At 36.8% G+C, this 13818-nt stretch overlaps 1 protein-coding gene across 1 annotated transcript in view; it reads right to left on the bottom strand.

Moving 5' to 3' along the window:
- KCNT2 (potassium sodium-activated channel subfamily T member 2) overlaps nucleotides 1-13818 on the bottom strand; it is a 295119-nt gene that overhangs the window by 100572 nt on the left and 180729 nt on the right. The window contains exon 13 of the mRNA XM_070746341.1: nucleotides 8698-8761. Coding sequence (XP_070602442.1) covers nucleotides 8698-8761 — 64 coding nt within the window. The remainder of the gene's footprint in view (nucleotides 1-8697; nucleotides 8762-13818) is intronic.

Genomic DNA, 13818 nt, shown 5'->3' on the forward strand with positions numbered 1-13818 from the left:
TGCAGCAGGCATCTGGCCGATACTTTTCTAAAATTTCTACATATAATAAACTTCCAATGAAAGTGAAAAATCAAAGGCTTGTTCCCAAACTCTATTATCCCATCCCTTTCCACTCTACCCTACCCTATCCATTTTAAAACCTCAGAATATTTTTTTCAGGTGCAAGGAAACATTTTTTTATTGAATGTTTTCTAATACATTATAAGCTGAGGAAATACATTCTAGCATAGGTAATTTTTTTCCGCACAAAAAGAAAGAGATTTTTTCCTCACTGCTCATTCGAATGCTTAAAGCCTTATAACACTGACCTTAAGAATTTAAAAACTAGTTAGTACAAATTTACATAAACAAAGCACAGAAGAATAGATATAATTAAGAAGTTGACCTGTGAAAAAGATCATTGTTTGGGGGAGAGAAGGAGAAAGAAAAGGAGAGACAGGGAGGGAGGGAGAAAAAGATTTACATGTACATGCATAAGTAAAGCAGATTATTAAGTATTTGGAATCAAAAGAGTTTTAACAGAAAATGTTCACACATGCAAATATACACAAATGGAAATTGCTGGAAGAATTATCAACAGAATAAATAGATCAATTAATGACTTTTATTTTATTTTATTTAATATCTTCCCTTTCATTTTAGTACTTTCCAACCAGTTGCTCTTTGCAAACATAAAGAGCTTGCCTGAAAACATCTATTAGAAAAATCACAAAATTTCAGCACATTAAAATGTTCCTTTTAAAAATGCTTCTAAATTCTATGCCATTGTTCTTTTGAGCTCTGTATCAGTCTTTTTTATTTTTAATTGTGTTCTGAAAAATACAAGACAGAATAATTTACAGAAACTAATGATGCTAGGAAATGGAATGAATTGTCTAGTCATAAAGTTGCTTGGGTAAGAAAAGAGAAAGAGAATAGTATAATTCATTTATAGTGTGGGATGTCAGCACATAAGAAAGGCTTATATGGTCTGAAAAAGAAAGAAAATTTCATTTGGAAAGTTAAGGACAATTAATATTTTTAAATTAAAGCCATTATTGCAACAAGAATAAGATGAAGTATTTTGGTTTAGAATTAAAAGCAGCATAGCATGGCTAAATTTCAGGTTTTTGAACTCTTCAAGCAAGAAATTATAATGAATTATATTGATTGGTAAATTCCTGTTCTCAGCTGAGAATGTGAAAGAATAATAAACAAGGGGGATGTTTTCAAAACAGTTTTAACAGGTGGGGTTTATATGGTAATTTCCTTGCTGAACTTCCAATAAATGATGCTTGAAATTAAACATTGACAAGTCTCTGTGACAACTGACTTTTAACTTCTTCAGAGCATTTCTTGTTGTCCTCACATAATACTGAAATCAACTGATCTAAAATGAGATACCTAATACCAATGTAGTGTTACATTGGATCTGAATAAGTGGTGGGATTCACTTTTTTTTAACTTACCATATAAGTGTGGCTTGGGAGCGTGGCAGGGGAAGGGTAGTGTAAAATCTCCATTCCCACCATACTCCAAGGGAAGGTTATTGCAAAATCCACATTTCCTCCCGATCAGCTGGGACTCGGGAGGCAGGGAATAGATGGGGTCTGGGCCACTCAGAGGTGGTATTTAGTGGTTCTCCGAACTACTCAAAAATTCTGTTACCGGTTAAACATAGAAACATAGAAGATTGATGGCAGAAAAAGACCTCGTGGTCCATCTAGTCTGCCCTTATACTATTTCCTGTATTTTATCTTAGAATGAGGACCCGGATTGTGGGGGCAATATGCTGGCTCTGTTAAAAAGTGCTATTGCTAACATGTTGTAAGCCGCCCTGAGTCTAAGGAGAAGGGCGGCATAAAAATTGAATAAATAAATAAATAAATAAATATGTTTATCCCAGGCACACCGCTTGTAACCAGGCTCTGCTCAGAATACTCGCCATTAACAACAACCCTCTATATCTACGTTTCAGCCAGCTGCAAATCCACTGAACTATCCAGGGATTACCTGTAAATCCAATCTTCACTAATTTATCTATCAGCTCTTTATCTGGAACCGTATCAAAGGCTTTGCTGAAATCCAGATAGGAAATATCCATGGCACCACCTTCATCCAACACCCTTATGACATAGTCAAAGAAATCAATGAGATTAGCCTGACATGATTTGTCTTCAGTAAACCATGTTGGTTTGGGTCCAATAAGTTATTGGTTTTAGGTGTTGATTTATCCTCTTTTTGAGTAGAGTTCTCCAGAATTGGTCAGAGGTGAAATCCACCTCTGCTTTGAATTACTTCTATAGCATTTCTATTGTTCAAAGCTTAAGTCCCTGGATATTACTAATCTTACTTTCCTACTCTGTAGGAAAATTAAAGTGTATTCTATATCTAACCACAGTTTATAAGGAGAGACTCCTGTGAAAGTAGACATTAACTTCATTTTATTCTAATTGATTGAAGAGGGAATTCTTTGCAGACAACTTGTCTGAACAAATTTGTGGCTAACCCCTGACAATACAGAGCTGACCTAATTTTTGAAAATGGTATTACACTTACAGTCACACAGACTTTTACTGGATAAATATCTAGTGAATATTTCTCCTGAAATTTTGTAAATCTGCAGCTAGTCTGCAATAGCTTACATGGACCAACAATTTGATTGCCTAGAAAACAACTATCCCAATAATTTTAATTTATTTTAAATTTAAAATAGTTTTACATGGTATAAAACTCCACATTCGATTTGCTTTTATAAAACAATCTTGATTGAGTAATATATAAGGTTCCTATTTAGCTAATTTTCAATTCTCAGTTTTTTATTCATTTGTTAATATCTGTCGCACAAAATTATATTATAAACAAAACCTTAGAACTAAAATAGCTTAGTAGATGAAAAGATCTTTAAACATAAGGAAAAATCAATTCTGTATGTTTTATTTATGCTCTTGATGCATTTTGAATAATTCTGTTTTAAAGACAACTTTAAAAATGTTACAAAGAAGATGGCTCTATTTCAGTTAAGTTAATCAATGCATTATTACTGATGTTGTTGCTTTCGGAAGGGGGAGAGGTTGCATATAGTTAGTTCTAAATGAAATGATTATTTCTCTTTTCAGGAAACAAAAATGCCTTGTTGTAAAAATAGAGCATTCCCAAATCTCATCAACCATTCCAAACTGCAAGCTATAAAACCTCTCTCATAGGCATTTATTCAATTAATCAGATGATGAATAGATGATCCATGAAAATATGTGCAACAATAAAATTAGTGTTTAAGATTTCACAAATCTCTCTCTTTCTCCTCTATTTATTTAATTATATTTCTATGCTTCTTAACACAACAAAAATGAGCATGGATCAATATGAAAACATTTCAATTTAAAATAATTACAGACATCCATACACTCATGGACAGACCTCACTAGCAACCCCCCCAAGGTCATTGGCCCTAGGCCTGTCAGAAACGCCAGGTCTTTATGGCTTTCCAGCCCCCATAAGGTGGAGTTAGTGCAGATTTCAGGAGGTAGATGATTCCAGAGAGCTGGAGCAACCACAGAGAAGGCTCTTTCATTCAGACCTGCTAGCTGACACTGTTTAGCTGGTGGGATCTGAAGAAGACCAACCCTGTGGGATCTAACTGGTCACTGTGAGGTATGTGATAGAAGGCAGTCTCGAAGATACTCTGGCATTGAGACTTGTTGGGCTTTAAAGGTACCAACACCTTGAATTGTGACCAGAGGCCAACAGGAAGCCAGTGCAGTTTGCGAATAATTGGTGTAGTGTGGGTGTATCTGGGCGTACCCACCACAGCTCACACAGTCTCTGAACACTCTTCAAGGGTAGCCCCATGTAGAGCTCATTGCAATGATCCAGCCATGAGGTGATAAGGGCGTGAGTGACCATGAGAAGAGCCTCTCGATCCAAGTAGGGTCACAATTGGTGCACTAATCGAACCTGTGCAAAGATCCCCCTAGCTACAGCTGTAAGGTGTTGACATAATCTTAACTGTAAGTGTAGGAGGACACCCAAATTGCAAACCTGTTCTGAGGGGGTTAATGCCTCTTCCCCCAGAACCAATTAATCTAAATGATTAATAATTACCTCTTTGCAAATTATTTGATTTACGTTTTATGGTACAATAATAACTCTCACTATACATATTTGGGAAATAAACTGGAAATACAACCATTCTCTTTGAAATCACAGATGTATTATCTGCAAAATTTCTACCTACTCCTGTGTTTCTGATCAGCAGAATGCATATTATATAAATCCAGCTTTGTTATTTTGCATAAATCATCAACATCATCATTATTGCCACCATCACTGCCACTGTTTTCATATAGCCTAAATTCTAACACCTAGCCTTTTGATGTAGGATAATTATTAGATAATTTGAACATGTTATTGTGGAGAGCTAAATGAGATATTTAAAACATGAATGTTCATGCTCCCCTTCAATAAAACTGTCGGAATAGATTATGATAAAGTAATAAAAGCAAAAAAAATGATAGATATAAAACTAATAGAATTCAAATTGAAAAACACCCAAAAGCAGCAGTTAAACAACAGTGCAATTGATTAAAGATTATGTATATACAGGGCTTTGGTAGATTAGAAAGCAAATCATAATAATGTGATGATAAATCTACCATGAGCCTTATGCTTTGTCTCAGTTATCAGTGCTATTACATCCATATGTAGTGTCATTTCACTACTGGTATTTTCATTTCTTTCCAAATAGTGGAAACAGATAAGTTTCAATGAGTTTTATGCAACCATAACTTTTCCTTTTGGTTTATATTTTTCTGTGTGCAATCAAGTGAGACTCAGAAGAATCAAAAGAAAGCTAAGGGAGAAAGACATAATTTATGACCAGCGATTCAGCTGAAGTTCTATTTCCTGGACCGAAGTGCAAGAGTGACATATTTTGCAACATTGTTGTGCACCGCATAAACTTGCCTCTGGTGATATGGGTTATTATATAAATTTGATTAATATATAAATATAGTAAATAAAATACCATAAAAAGGGGGAAGCGTTAGTACAAGCAGTGCCGCCACGACAAGGCCCTTCCCCATAGGCACTGGTTATAGGGGAGAAAAAAAAGATGCAAAAATATTTGGTTCCAGTGATATAGCAAAATCTGGTTTTATAATCTTTCTTATAACAAACGTGGCATAAGCCAGTCTTCTTTCCCCTGTAAAATTACCCGTCTCCTACAATAATTATCACTGGAACATAAATCATACAAATATTACTGAGGATACAATGGACAAGAACATAGGCATGGAACTCTTCCTACAGGTCACTCAGTAATATATGAAACTCAAGTCAAGCAGAATTGTGAAATACATCTCAGTTCTTTTCTCTAAATGATTCTGATCAGAAAGTCTAGAGGATTTCCTAAACACTGCCCCCAAACAACAAAATAGCACTTAGATACTACTAATAAATGAAAGTGGTAGCTATGGTGCCCAACAAATTAAACATTGTTTGTAAATTAAGATGTCAAGGTCCTCTTTGAACACGATGGATGAACATCATCATCATAATGGCTTTAACATCTGCATAATGGCTTTCAGAAAGAATGGCAGTATTTTTAATGACTTGTATTATTTTTTGTACTGCATGTGTAATGTTGTCAACACTACATATCAGGATAAGCAAAATGAGAACCAATCATTCATTCCTCCCGCATTCTAAACAATAGATATGATTTGGAATATGCAAGAAATTAAAAGAGCAAACATTTCCTAACAAGCAATCATGTAGTCAGAAATCTAGAGATGGATGAATCTGAAAACCTAAATTAACCAGCAGAATGTGAAATGTGGTAAGCAAGCAGAACATCCAGAATTACCCAAACATTACTGAAATTAATGCAAATTCAAATGAAATTGGCATTAAATCTGTCACTTCTACTTTGACCCTGGGCCACATAAATTCTTTGAGTAGAGTAAACTTTACTAGATCAAGTTGAAATGAAGCATGGTTTTCAAAAACAAAAACACTGGTTTTTGCTACAAACAAAAGTGTCTAGGAAAAGTATAAGGAGATAAGATCGGGAATTAATTCTATGTGATCTGGGTTTCTGCCTCCCCCTTGTTTTCGAATGGCTATAATATTCTCTAGAACAGAGGTCCGCATAGCTGGTTGGAGAATTCTGGGAGTTGAAATTGACAAGTCTTAAAGTTGCCAAGTTTGGGGGCCACTGCTCTAGAAAATAAAACTAATAATGCTTGAAACCTAGTTTTTTCCAGAAATCTTGATTTTGTTTGGTAATCTGCAGGAAGGAGAGTTAAGACTGTTATATGGAATGGAGCATTTTGGTATATTCACTTAGGCTGTGAAAGTAACAAGGAACACTTTAGATTGTTGCCTTTGAGTAAGTGATTATTTTGTGAGTGCCATTTTAATCATGAAAGCACCTTTATGAAATGTTTTCCAAATTCTAAGTGAGATGTTTCTGTCATTTCACTGTTCTATCGCTGCTCCTTTCTGGGACGTGGGTGAATTAGATGACCTGCTTGTTTTGAGTACATTGATTGGGTATTGTTTTGAGGTTCTTGGAAAATCCTTGGTTAATATCACATGATCATCAAGCTACTCCCACCTGGTCACATGGCCAGCAAGCCACTCCTACCTAGTCACATGATCAAGCCATACCCACAAAATAAGCCACGCCCACAGTGTGGTAGTAAAGATTTTGGTAGAGCTTCACTGCACACAAACATATATATAAACGTATTTTAATGATCACATAATCCCTTGTGGGGTAGAGTCTGGGCAACTGAATAGAGCTAGCAGAGTGTTTAACGGCTGGGTGCCCTTCTTGTCACCAATGTGCAGTTTTGTTCAGCAGATATATTCTCAGTGCGCCGGAGAAATAAATAACGTATTTTTCGGAGTATAAGACGCACCTTAGTTTTTGGGGAGGAAAATAGAGAAAATAATCTGCTTACCAGGTATTCATCTGGCTAGCGTCCTTAGTCTGGTCAGCTTCAGCACATTATTTTATTTCCTGGTTAAGGGCTTTAAAAAAATATTCTGAGAGAGTAACAACGAAAGAGCTTGCAAGCCAATAAGAGCTAGGAACATCATTAGCACCTGGAAAGAAACAGTCTGAGCAAGTAGAGCAATGGAGAAAACCCTGCAAAGACTTAGGGCTTGGAAAACATTCTTCTTTGTAGAGAGTAGCAATGAAAGAGCTTGCAAGCCGGTAAGAGCTGGGAACATTGTTAGCACCTGGTTATGGCTGGAAAGGAACATTCAGAGCAAGTAAAGCAATGGAAAAAAATCCCTACAAAGACAGGGTTTGGAAAACATTCCTCGCTGAGTAATGAAAGAGCTTGCAAGAGGGTAAGAGCTGGGAAACATCATTAGCACCTGGTTAGGGCTGGAAAGAAACATTTGAAGCAAGTTAGATCAATGGGAAAAACCCCTGCAAAGACTTAGGGCTTGGAAAACATTCTTTGCAGAGAGTAACAATGGTCGAGCTTGGGAACATTAATAGCACCTGTTTAGGGCTGGAAAGAAACATCTGGAGCAAGTAAAGCAATTAAAAAACCCGTTAAAGACAGGGTTTGGAAAACATTCTTGGCAGAAAGTACAGTGAAAGAGCTTGCAAGCTGATAAAAGCTGGGAGCATTGTTAACATCTGGTTAGGGCTGGGAAGAAACATTTGGAGCAAATAGAGAATGAAAAAAAAATCAAAGACAGGGTTTGGAAAACATTTTTCACAGAGAGTAACAATGAGTTTGCAAGCTGGTAAGAGCTGGGAACATCATTAACACTTGGTTAGGGCTGGAAAGAAACGTACTCAGAGCAAGTTAGAGCAATCAAAAAAACCCTGCAAAGACTTAGGGCTTGGAAAACATTCTTTGCAGAGAGAAACAATGAAAGAGTCTGCAAACTAAGAGCTGGGAAAATCGTTAACAGCTAATTAGGGCTGGAGGGGGAAAACCTACATTCAGAGTATAAGACACACCCTAATTATGAGCCTCTTTTAGAGTGGAAAAAGGTATGTCTTGTACACTGAAAAATACAGCATCTGCCTCTATCTAGGATTGAACTCATAGCTTCCTGATTGTATTTAATTATATATATTTATATTTATCTATATCTATTTCTAAAGATATATATTTAAAATAAACTATATGATTCAATTTTTTCTGCAATATGTAGCTAAAATATGTAAAATATTTCCTGAATATCAGGAACAGGAAAAAAACCTAATTTAGAATAAGGATAAGTAATGACTACTTCTTGGATCTTCTTTGAGTGATTTAGCTATTATACTGTCTTTGATGGAATTGTTTCACAATCTGAGGGTATTAAACTCGGAAGTCTAGTTTTAAAAATAGTCTGCTTATAAAGGAGCAATTTCTATTCTAATCATTTTATTGTAAAATTGACTGTATGAAGTCACAATACTAAAATAGGTTCATTTATCATATTTTAAGAGGACTTAATATATTTTAATAATATATGTTTTCATATATTAATCAACAGCATATACAAACATATCTATATTTTTATCTAGCTCAAAGGACCCCACATAACTCTACATTGATTATTTGTTGTCTAATCAATGTTGATTCATAGCAACCACATACTTCTTTTATTTCTGTTCAATTAGCTTAACCATGGAAAGATAGAAAGACAAATATAAAACAATTTTTTAAACCATATATAGATATATTTGGAACCTACCGCTGCAGTTCTGTCCACTTCGCAACGGCTGCTTAAAATAAAACAGGCCTCTGCATTATCCATTCTAAAAAATCAGAAAGTTTAGGGGGGAAAAAATAGGAAACTGTTTTTAACATACTTGTTTTTAACAATTTCTAAAGGTAGTACTAGATTAAATGTAAACTTTATAGTAAATTAAAATCTTTCCCCCCACTTTTTAAAGAGAAAATAAATCATATTAAATAAAATATATACTTCTGTTAAAAATACACTCCATAAATATAAAAATAAAGGCGTCAAACATAAACAGAAATTATACAGCTGTATTTTTCTTAGTCTAGATCAGAGTAAAATGTGATGTGATGTGATGTGTCTCAACTTAAAGGGAAAAAAGGAAGCAAAAATATGCCTTTTCTGTGCAATGGTATTTTTGTCAACCAAAATATATGAATTTTAAACTCACTTATTCTGCATATCACAATATGGATTCCATATCACAATATTTTATTTATTTATTTATTATTTAGATTTGTATGACGCCCCTCTCCGAAGACTCGGGGCGGCTCACAACATATGGATTCCATCAATTAAGTTTGTAATGTATTTTGAGAGATGAACGCAAGATTTGTATACATATGCAATGACACATAAGAAATATATATAAAGTCGCTGCTTTAAAAATGTTATGAACCAATTTTCAAAATCTTCCCCACTTGACCACCTTCAATTTCAATGAAATCTAAGGTATTAGTACCAAAACTGAAACCTTAAATGTTTTGAATATGGACCTAAAATTTTGCACACCTCAGTTTTATACCATAATGAATATATGTGCAAATTTTCATTGGAATTGAAGGTGGTCGAATGGGGACACCTAGTCCACTTGACAAAGAATGACCCTTATAGTGTACAATGATTGTTCCATTGAACAGAAATGATTTGTTAATATTGTTGATTTGGGACAAATCCATAAAACAACCTCCCTCCCTGCCTCATGGCAACTTACTATATATATCGCACCTTAACAACACAGATATAAACTAGATTTAAACTGATTTACAAATGTTCAATTCTACACTACAAAAAACTTACAAATCGTTTATTATCACTTGAACTTGGTACATGAGCTGTCTCAAAGCCTCTGGTCATTTCAATAAAGAATTGTAGAAAGCACATTTACCAGCCTTCTCATTGTGTTTTGTACCAGCTACTGTTCTTTACTCAGAACTATATTTAGGGCCATTACAGAAAACCAGATGCTTTTTATTTATTTAAAACTACAGTACAAGGGGTAGGAGTTTCAGGACAATTGGCAAGTAATGGACTGAATAATGGACCAAGGCAAAGGGTTCTGGAAATTACTAGTTTAACCAAGAATAAAAGAAATAAAGGCATTAAAGAAAAAGGGGATTGAACACAGGAAGTCTAACCCATTATCTTAAATATGCTACATACTGCACACAAAATGGGTAACAGGCAAAATCAGATGGATCACGGAAACAAGGCAAATATAACATAATAGGGATTATAGAGACATAAAAGGATGAGTTACAGCAGTGGATGCAATAAATGTTTAATGGGTAGAGCTACCCTCAAAGTAAAGGGCAACAGAAGAAAAATTGTCATAGATTTATATATTAATCTCTATGAACAGATGTCCACTGATCTGATATGGAAACCAATTTGGTTAAGATAAAAGTGTGATGTAACAGATTCCTATCACCCATCTATCATTCTTATCATCCATCTCCTCCCACTTATGACTGTATAACTGTAACTTATTGTTTTTATCCTTACAATTTATTTTAATATTGATTGTTCTGATTGCTTACTTTTATCCAAGGCAAAGGAGGGCTGCTAAGTTGGAACGGTGACGTGTGCACGCCTCCATAACTCTGAGAGCTAGCGGAGTCCAGCACAATTCTGCTACTGCACTTGGGCAGGTAGCGTGTCCGTGCGCGATTTCGCTACCAGCCCAGGTGCAGTAGCGAAATTGCGTTGGACTCCACTAGCACTCACAGCCACGGGGGCAACCACAGATCACTGTTCCACCTTAGCAGCCCACCTCTGCCTTATGTCAATCATTAATAATAATAATAATAATAATAATAATAATAATAATAATAATAATTTATTAGATTTGTATGCTGCCCCTCTCCGAAGACTCGGGGTGGATTACAACAATAATAAAAAACAATATTATAGCGAAACAAATCTAATATTAAAAAAGAAGCATAAAAACCCTATCTTATTTGAAAACCAAACAACACATACATACTAAACATAAAATATAAAGGGGGAAAGGTGTCTCAACTCCCCCATGCCTGGCGGTATAGATGGGTCTTGAGTAGTTTACGAAAGACAAGGAGGGTGGGGGCAGTTCTAATCTCCGGGGGGGAGTTGATTCCAGAGGGCCGGGGCCGCCACAGAGAAGGCTCTTCCCCTGGGGCCCGCCAAATGACATTGTTTAATCGATGGGACCCGGAGAAGGCCAACTCTGTGGGACCTTATCGGTCGCTGGGATTCGTGCAGTAGCAGGTGGTTCCGGAGGTACTCTGGTCCAATGCCATGTAGGGCTTTAAAGGTCATAACCAACAATTTGAATTGTGACCGGAAACTGATCGGCAGCCAATGCAGGCCACGGAATGTTGTAGAAAAGTGGGCGAATCTGGGAAGCCCCACAATGGCCATATCTGAAACCCGGCTGGGCATATTTCCGAGAGAGGAACGCCTCCCTCTGGGTTCATCCAGGTTTCAGTCACACATGCCAGATCGGCCTCCTCACCCAGGATCAGATCCCGGATGAGGAGAGTTTTGTTTACGACCGATCTGGTATTGAGCAGCAGCAGCTTGAGCCAGGGCACTCATCACCAGGACTCCGGGTTGAGCTCATGGGGCCGGAACAAGGGATCGCTTTTAGGCAGCGATCTCTTTTTCCTTCAGAACGGCTCCCGACATATCTACCTCTCCTGGTAATAAAGAAAGAAGGAAGCACTTTGGCATAATGGTTAATAAGTTAAAAATATAATTGGTGTACTTTTTGAAGGAAAATTAAGGAGGGAATTTAATTTAAAAAAATGTAACTGAATGAAAAAATTAGAAAAAAAACTTTTGCAACTCTTTTGATGATTGATATTAGTTACTAACAAAATACCACATTTTATTCATGGAAAATTAGATGACACACTATATTGTTTGAAAGTATGTTGAGAGAAACACCCCTCCCAAGTCCTTCCTTCCTCTGTCCCGCCATTCATTTCATTCTTCCTCCTTCCTTCCTTCCTTCTTTCCATCCCTCCCTCCTTCCTTCATCTCCACTTCTCTTCCCCTCCCTCTTTTTCCCTTTTCTTTCTTTCTCTCTCTTTTCTCTCCTTTCCCTCTCCCTCATTCTTTCCCTCCAGGTCTCTCTCATTTCTCTGTATTTCTCCCTCTCCCCCCCCACCTTCTCGCTCTCATTTGTTTCTCCTCCCTTTTTTCTCTCATTTCTCTCACCTTAATTTCTGTTTTTCTCTCTCTTTCCTCTCCCTTTTTCTTTCTCTCATCGTAATCCAGAAGATGCAGGACCCGGAAGGAGGCACTGGAACAGGTAGGCTCTCTTTGGGTGGTGGTTGTGGGCGGCTGCGGTGGCAGGCAAAGAGCCATATTCTTCAGTGAGGGGCCATGTGCCTGGGGGGGGGGTAGGCTGAGCACAAGCTTTAAAAAGAATGGCGGAGGGAGGGCAAGGCAAGAGCTCTGATTTGGGCAGTGCCGTCACCGGGAGCAACGGGAACGACTGTCCCTTTCCCCCCACAGGATACACACACACACTCCTGCGGTGCTGCCCAAACCGGAGCTCCTGCCTCACCTTCCCTCCACCTTTCTCTTTAAAGCTCGCGGTGGAGCGCTCAGCTTCTTCCATAAAATTAGTTGTCTGGGTGTTTGCTACTGGTACTGCGTACCTGTCCGTTCCACCTGCAGCCCACCACTGGATGAAGTACACAGAAAAGTAGGTAAATGATACCCAGACAACTAATTTTATGCAAGAAATCCATTGTACTAAAAACAAGAATATAATTTGGAACTTGCAGCCTAATCTATATATAAATGAACATAATTGCACATAGGGGGGGAATTAAACATTAATTTTTTTTCACTTGTTTATGATCAGGAATGTTCAAATTAGTATACCAATGCAATAGGTATTCAAAAAAGAATTATTACAATAGCTAAAATCAACCTTTTTTAGTCCAGGTCAAATAGACCTGGGAACCTAACAAGTCTTTGCGCCCAGCAAAAACTAAGCAACTAAAAAAAAAATACTCATAGAAAGAACCCCCCAAATGATGCAAAGTCATGTAATTTCAAGTTTAAGATATGCAGGGAAATTTTTTTACGGGGTCTCAAACTTTGTTTCGCGTAAAATAGACCCGAACAGAACAGCAGGTATAACTCAAGAGAAATAATCCCAGGAATTATAGACCAATGAGCCTCACCATCAATACCTGGAAAAATATTAGAGCAGATAATAAAGCAGGCTACTTATAATCATTTTGAAGATAATGTTGTAATTGTTGAAAGTTAGCATGGCTTCATCAAAAATATATAGCATGAGACAGACTTTATTTCCTTCTTTGACAAGGTAATTTCTTTAGCGACAAAAAAAAATGCTGTGAATATAAACTCTCAATTTCAGCAAACCTTCTGATAATCTTCCATATGTCAGTCTCATTTCTAAAAGCTTTTAGAAGTGGTTTCTATGGCACTACAGTAATTTAGTAACTTACTAACCTGCAAAAAGGTACATCCAAGCTTCACAAGATTTATATGACAACCATCTCATACACATTAACCCTGGCTAGCTTACAACCAAAAAATCACTACAAATATATTATTAAAAAGTCCCTCCATTTAAAAAACAACAACAACTATCGCACTCTTGCCAAGGAGCCACAATAATCCAATTTCAAAATACAGATATGCTGGGTTCAAACCCAATGCTAGCTAAGCAACTAAAGCAGGCGTGTCAAACTCACGGCCTATGGACCGGAAATGTCACATGCTGGCCCCATCCGCACTTGGTTTAGCGAAGAAAAAAGTCCTGATATGTCATGTGACACCCCAGTATAACGCAAGTTTGACACCTCTGAACTAGAGGATGAGCCA

This window comes from Erythrolamprus reginae, chromosome 3 (genome assembly GCF_031021105.1).
Source record: "Erythrolamprus reginae isolate rEryReg1 chromosome 3, rEryReg1.hap1, whole genome shotgun sequence".
Lineage (NCBI taxonomy): Eukaryota > Metazoa > Chordata > Lepidosauria > Squamata > Dipsadidae > Erythrolamprus > Erythrolamprus reginae.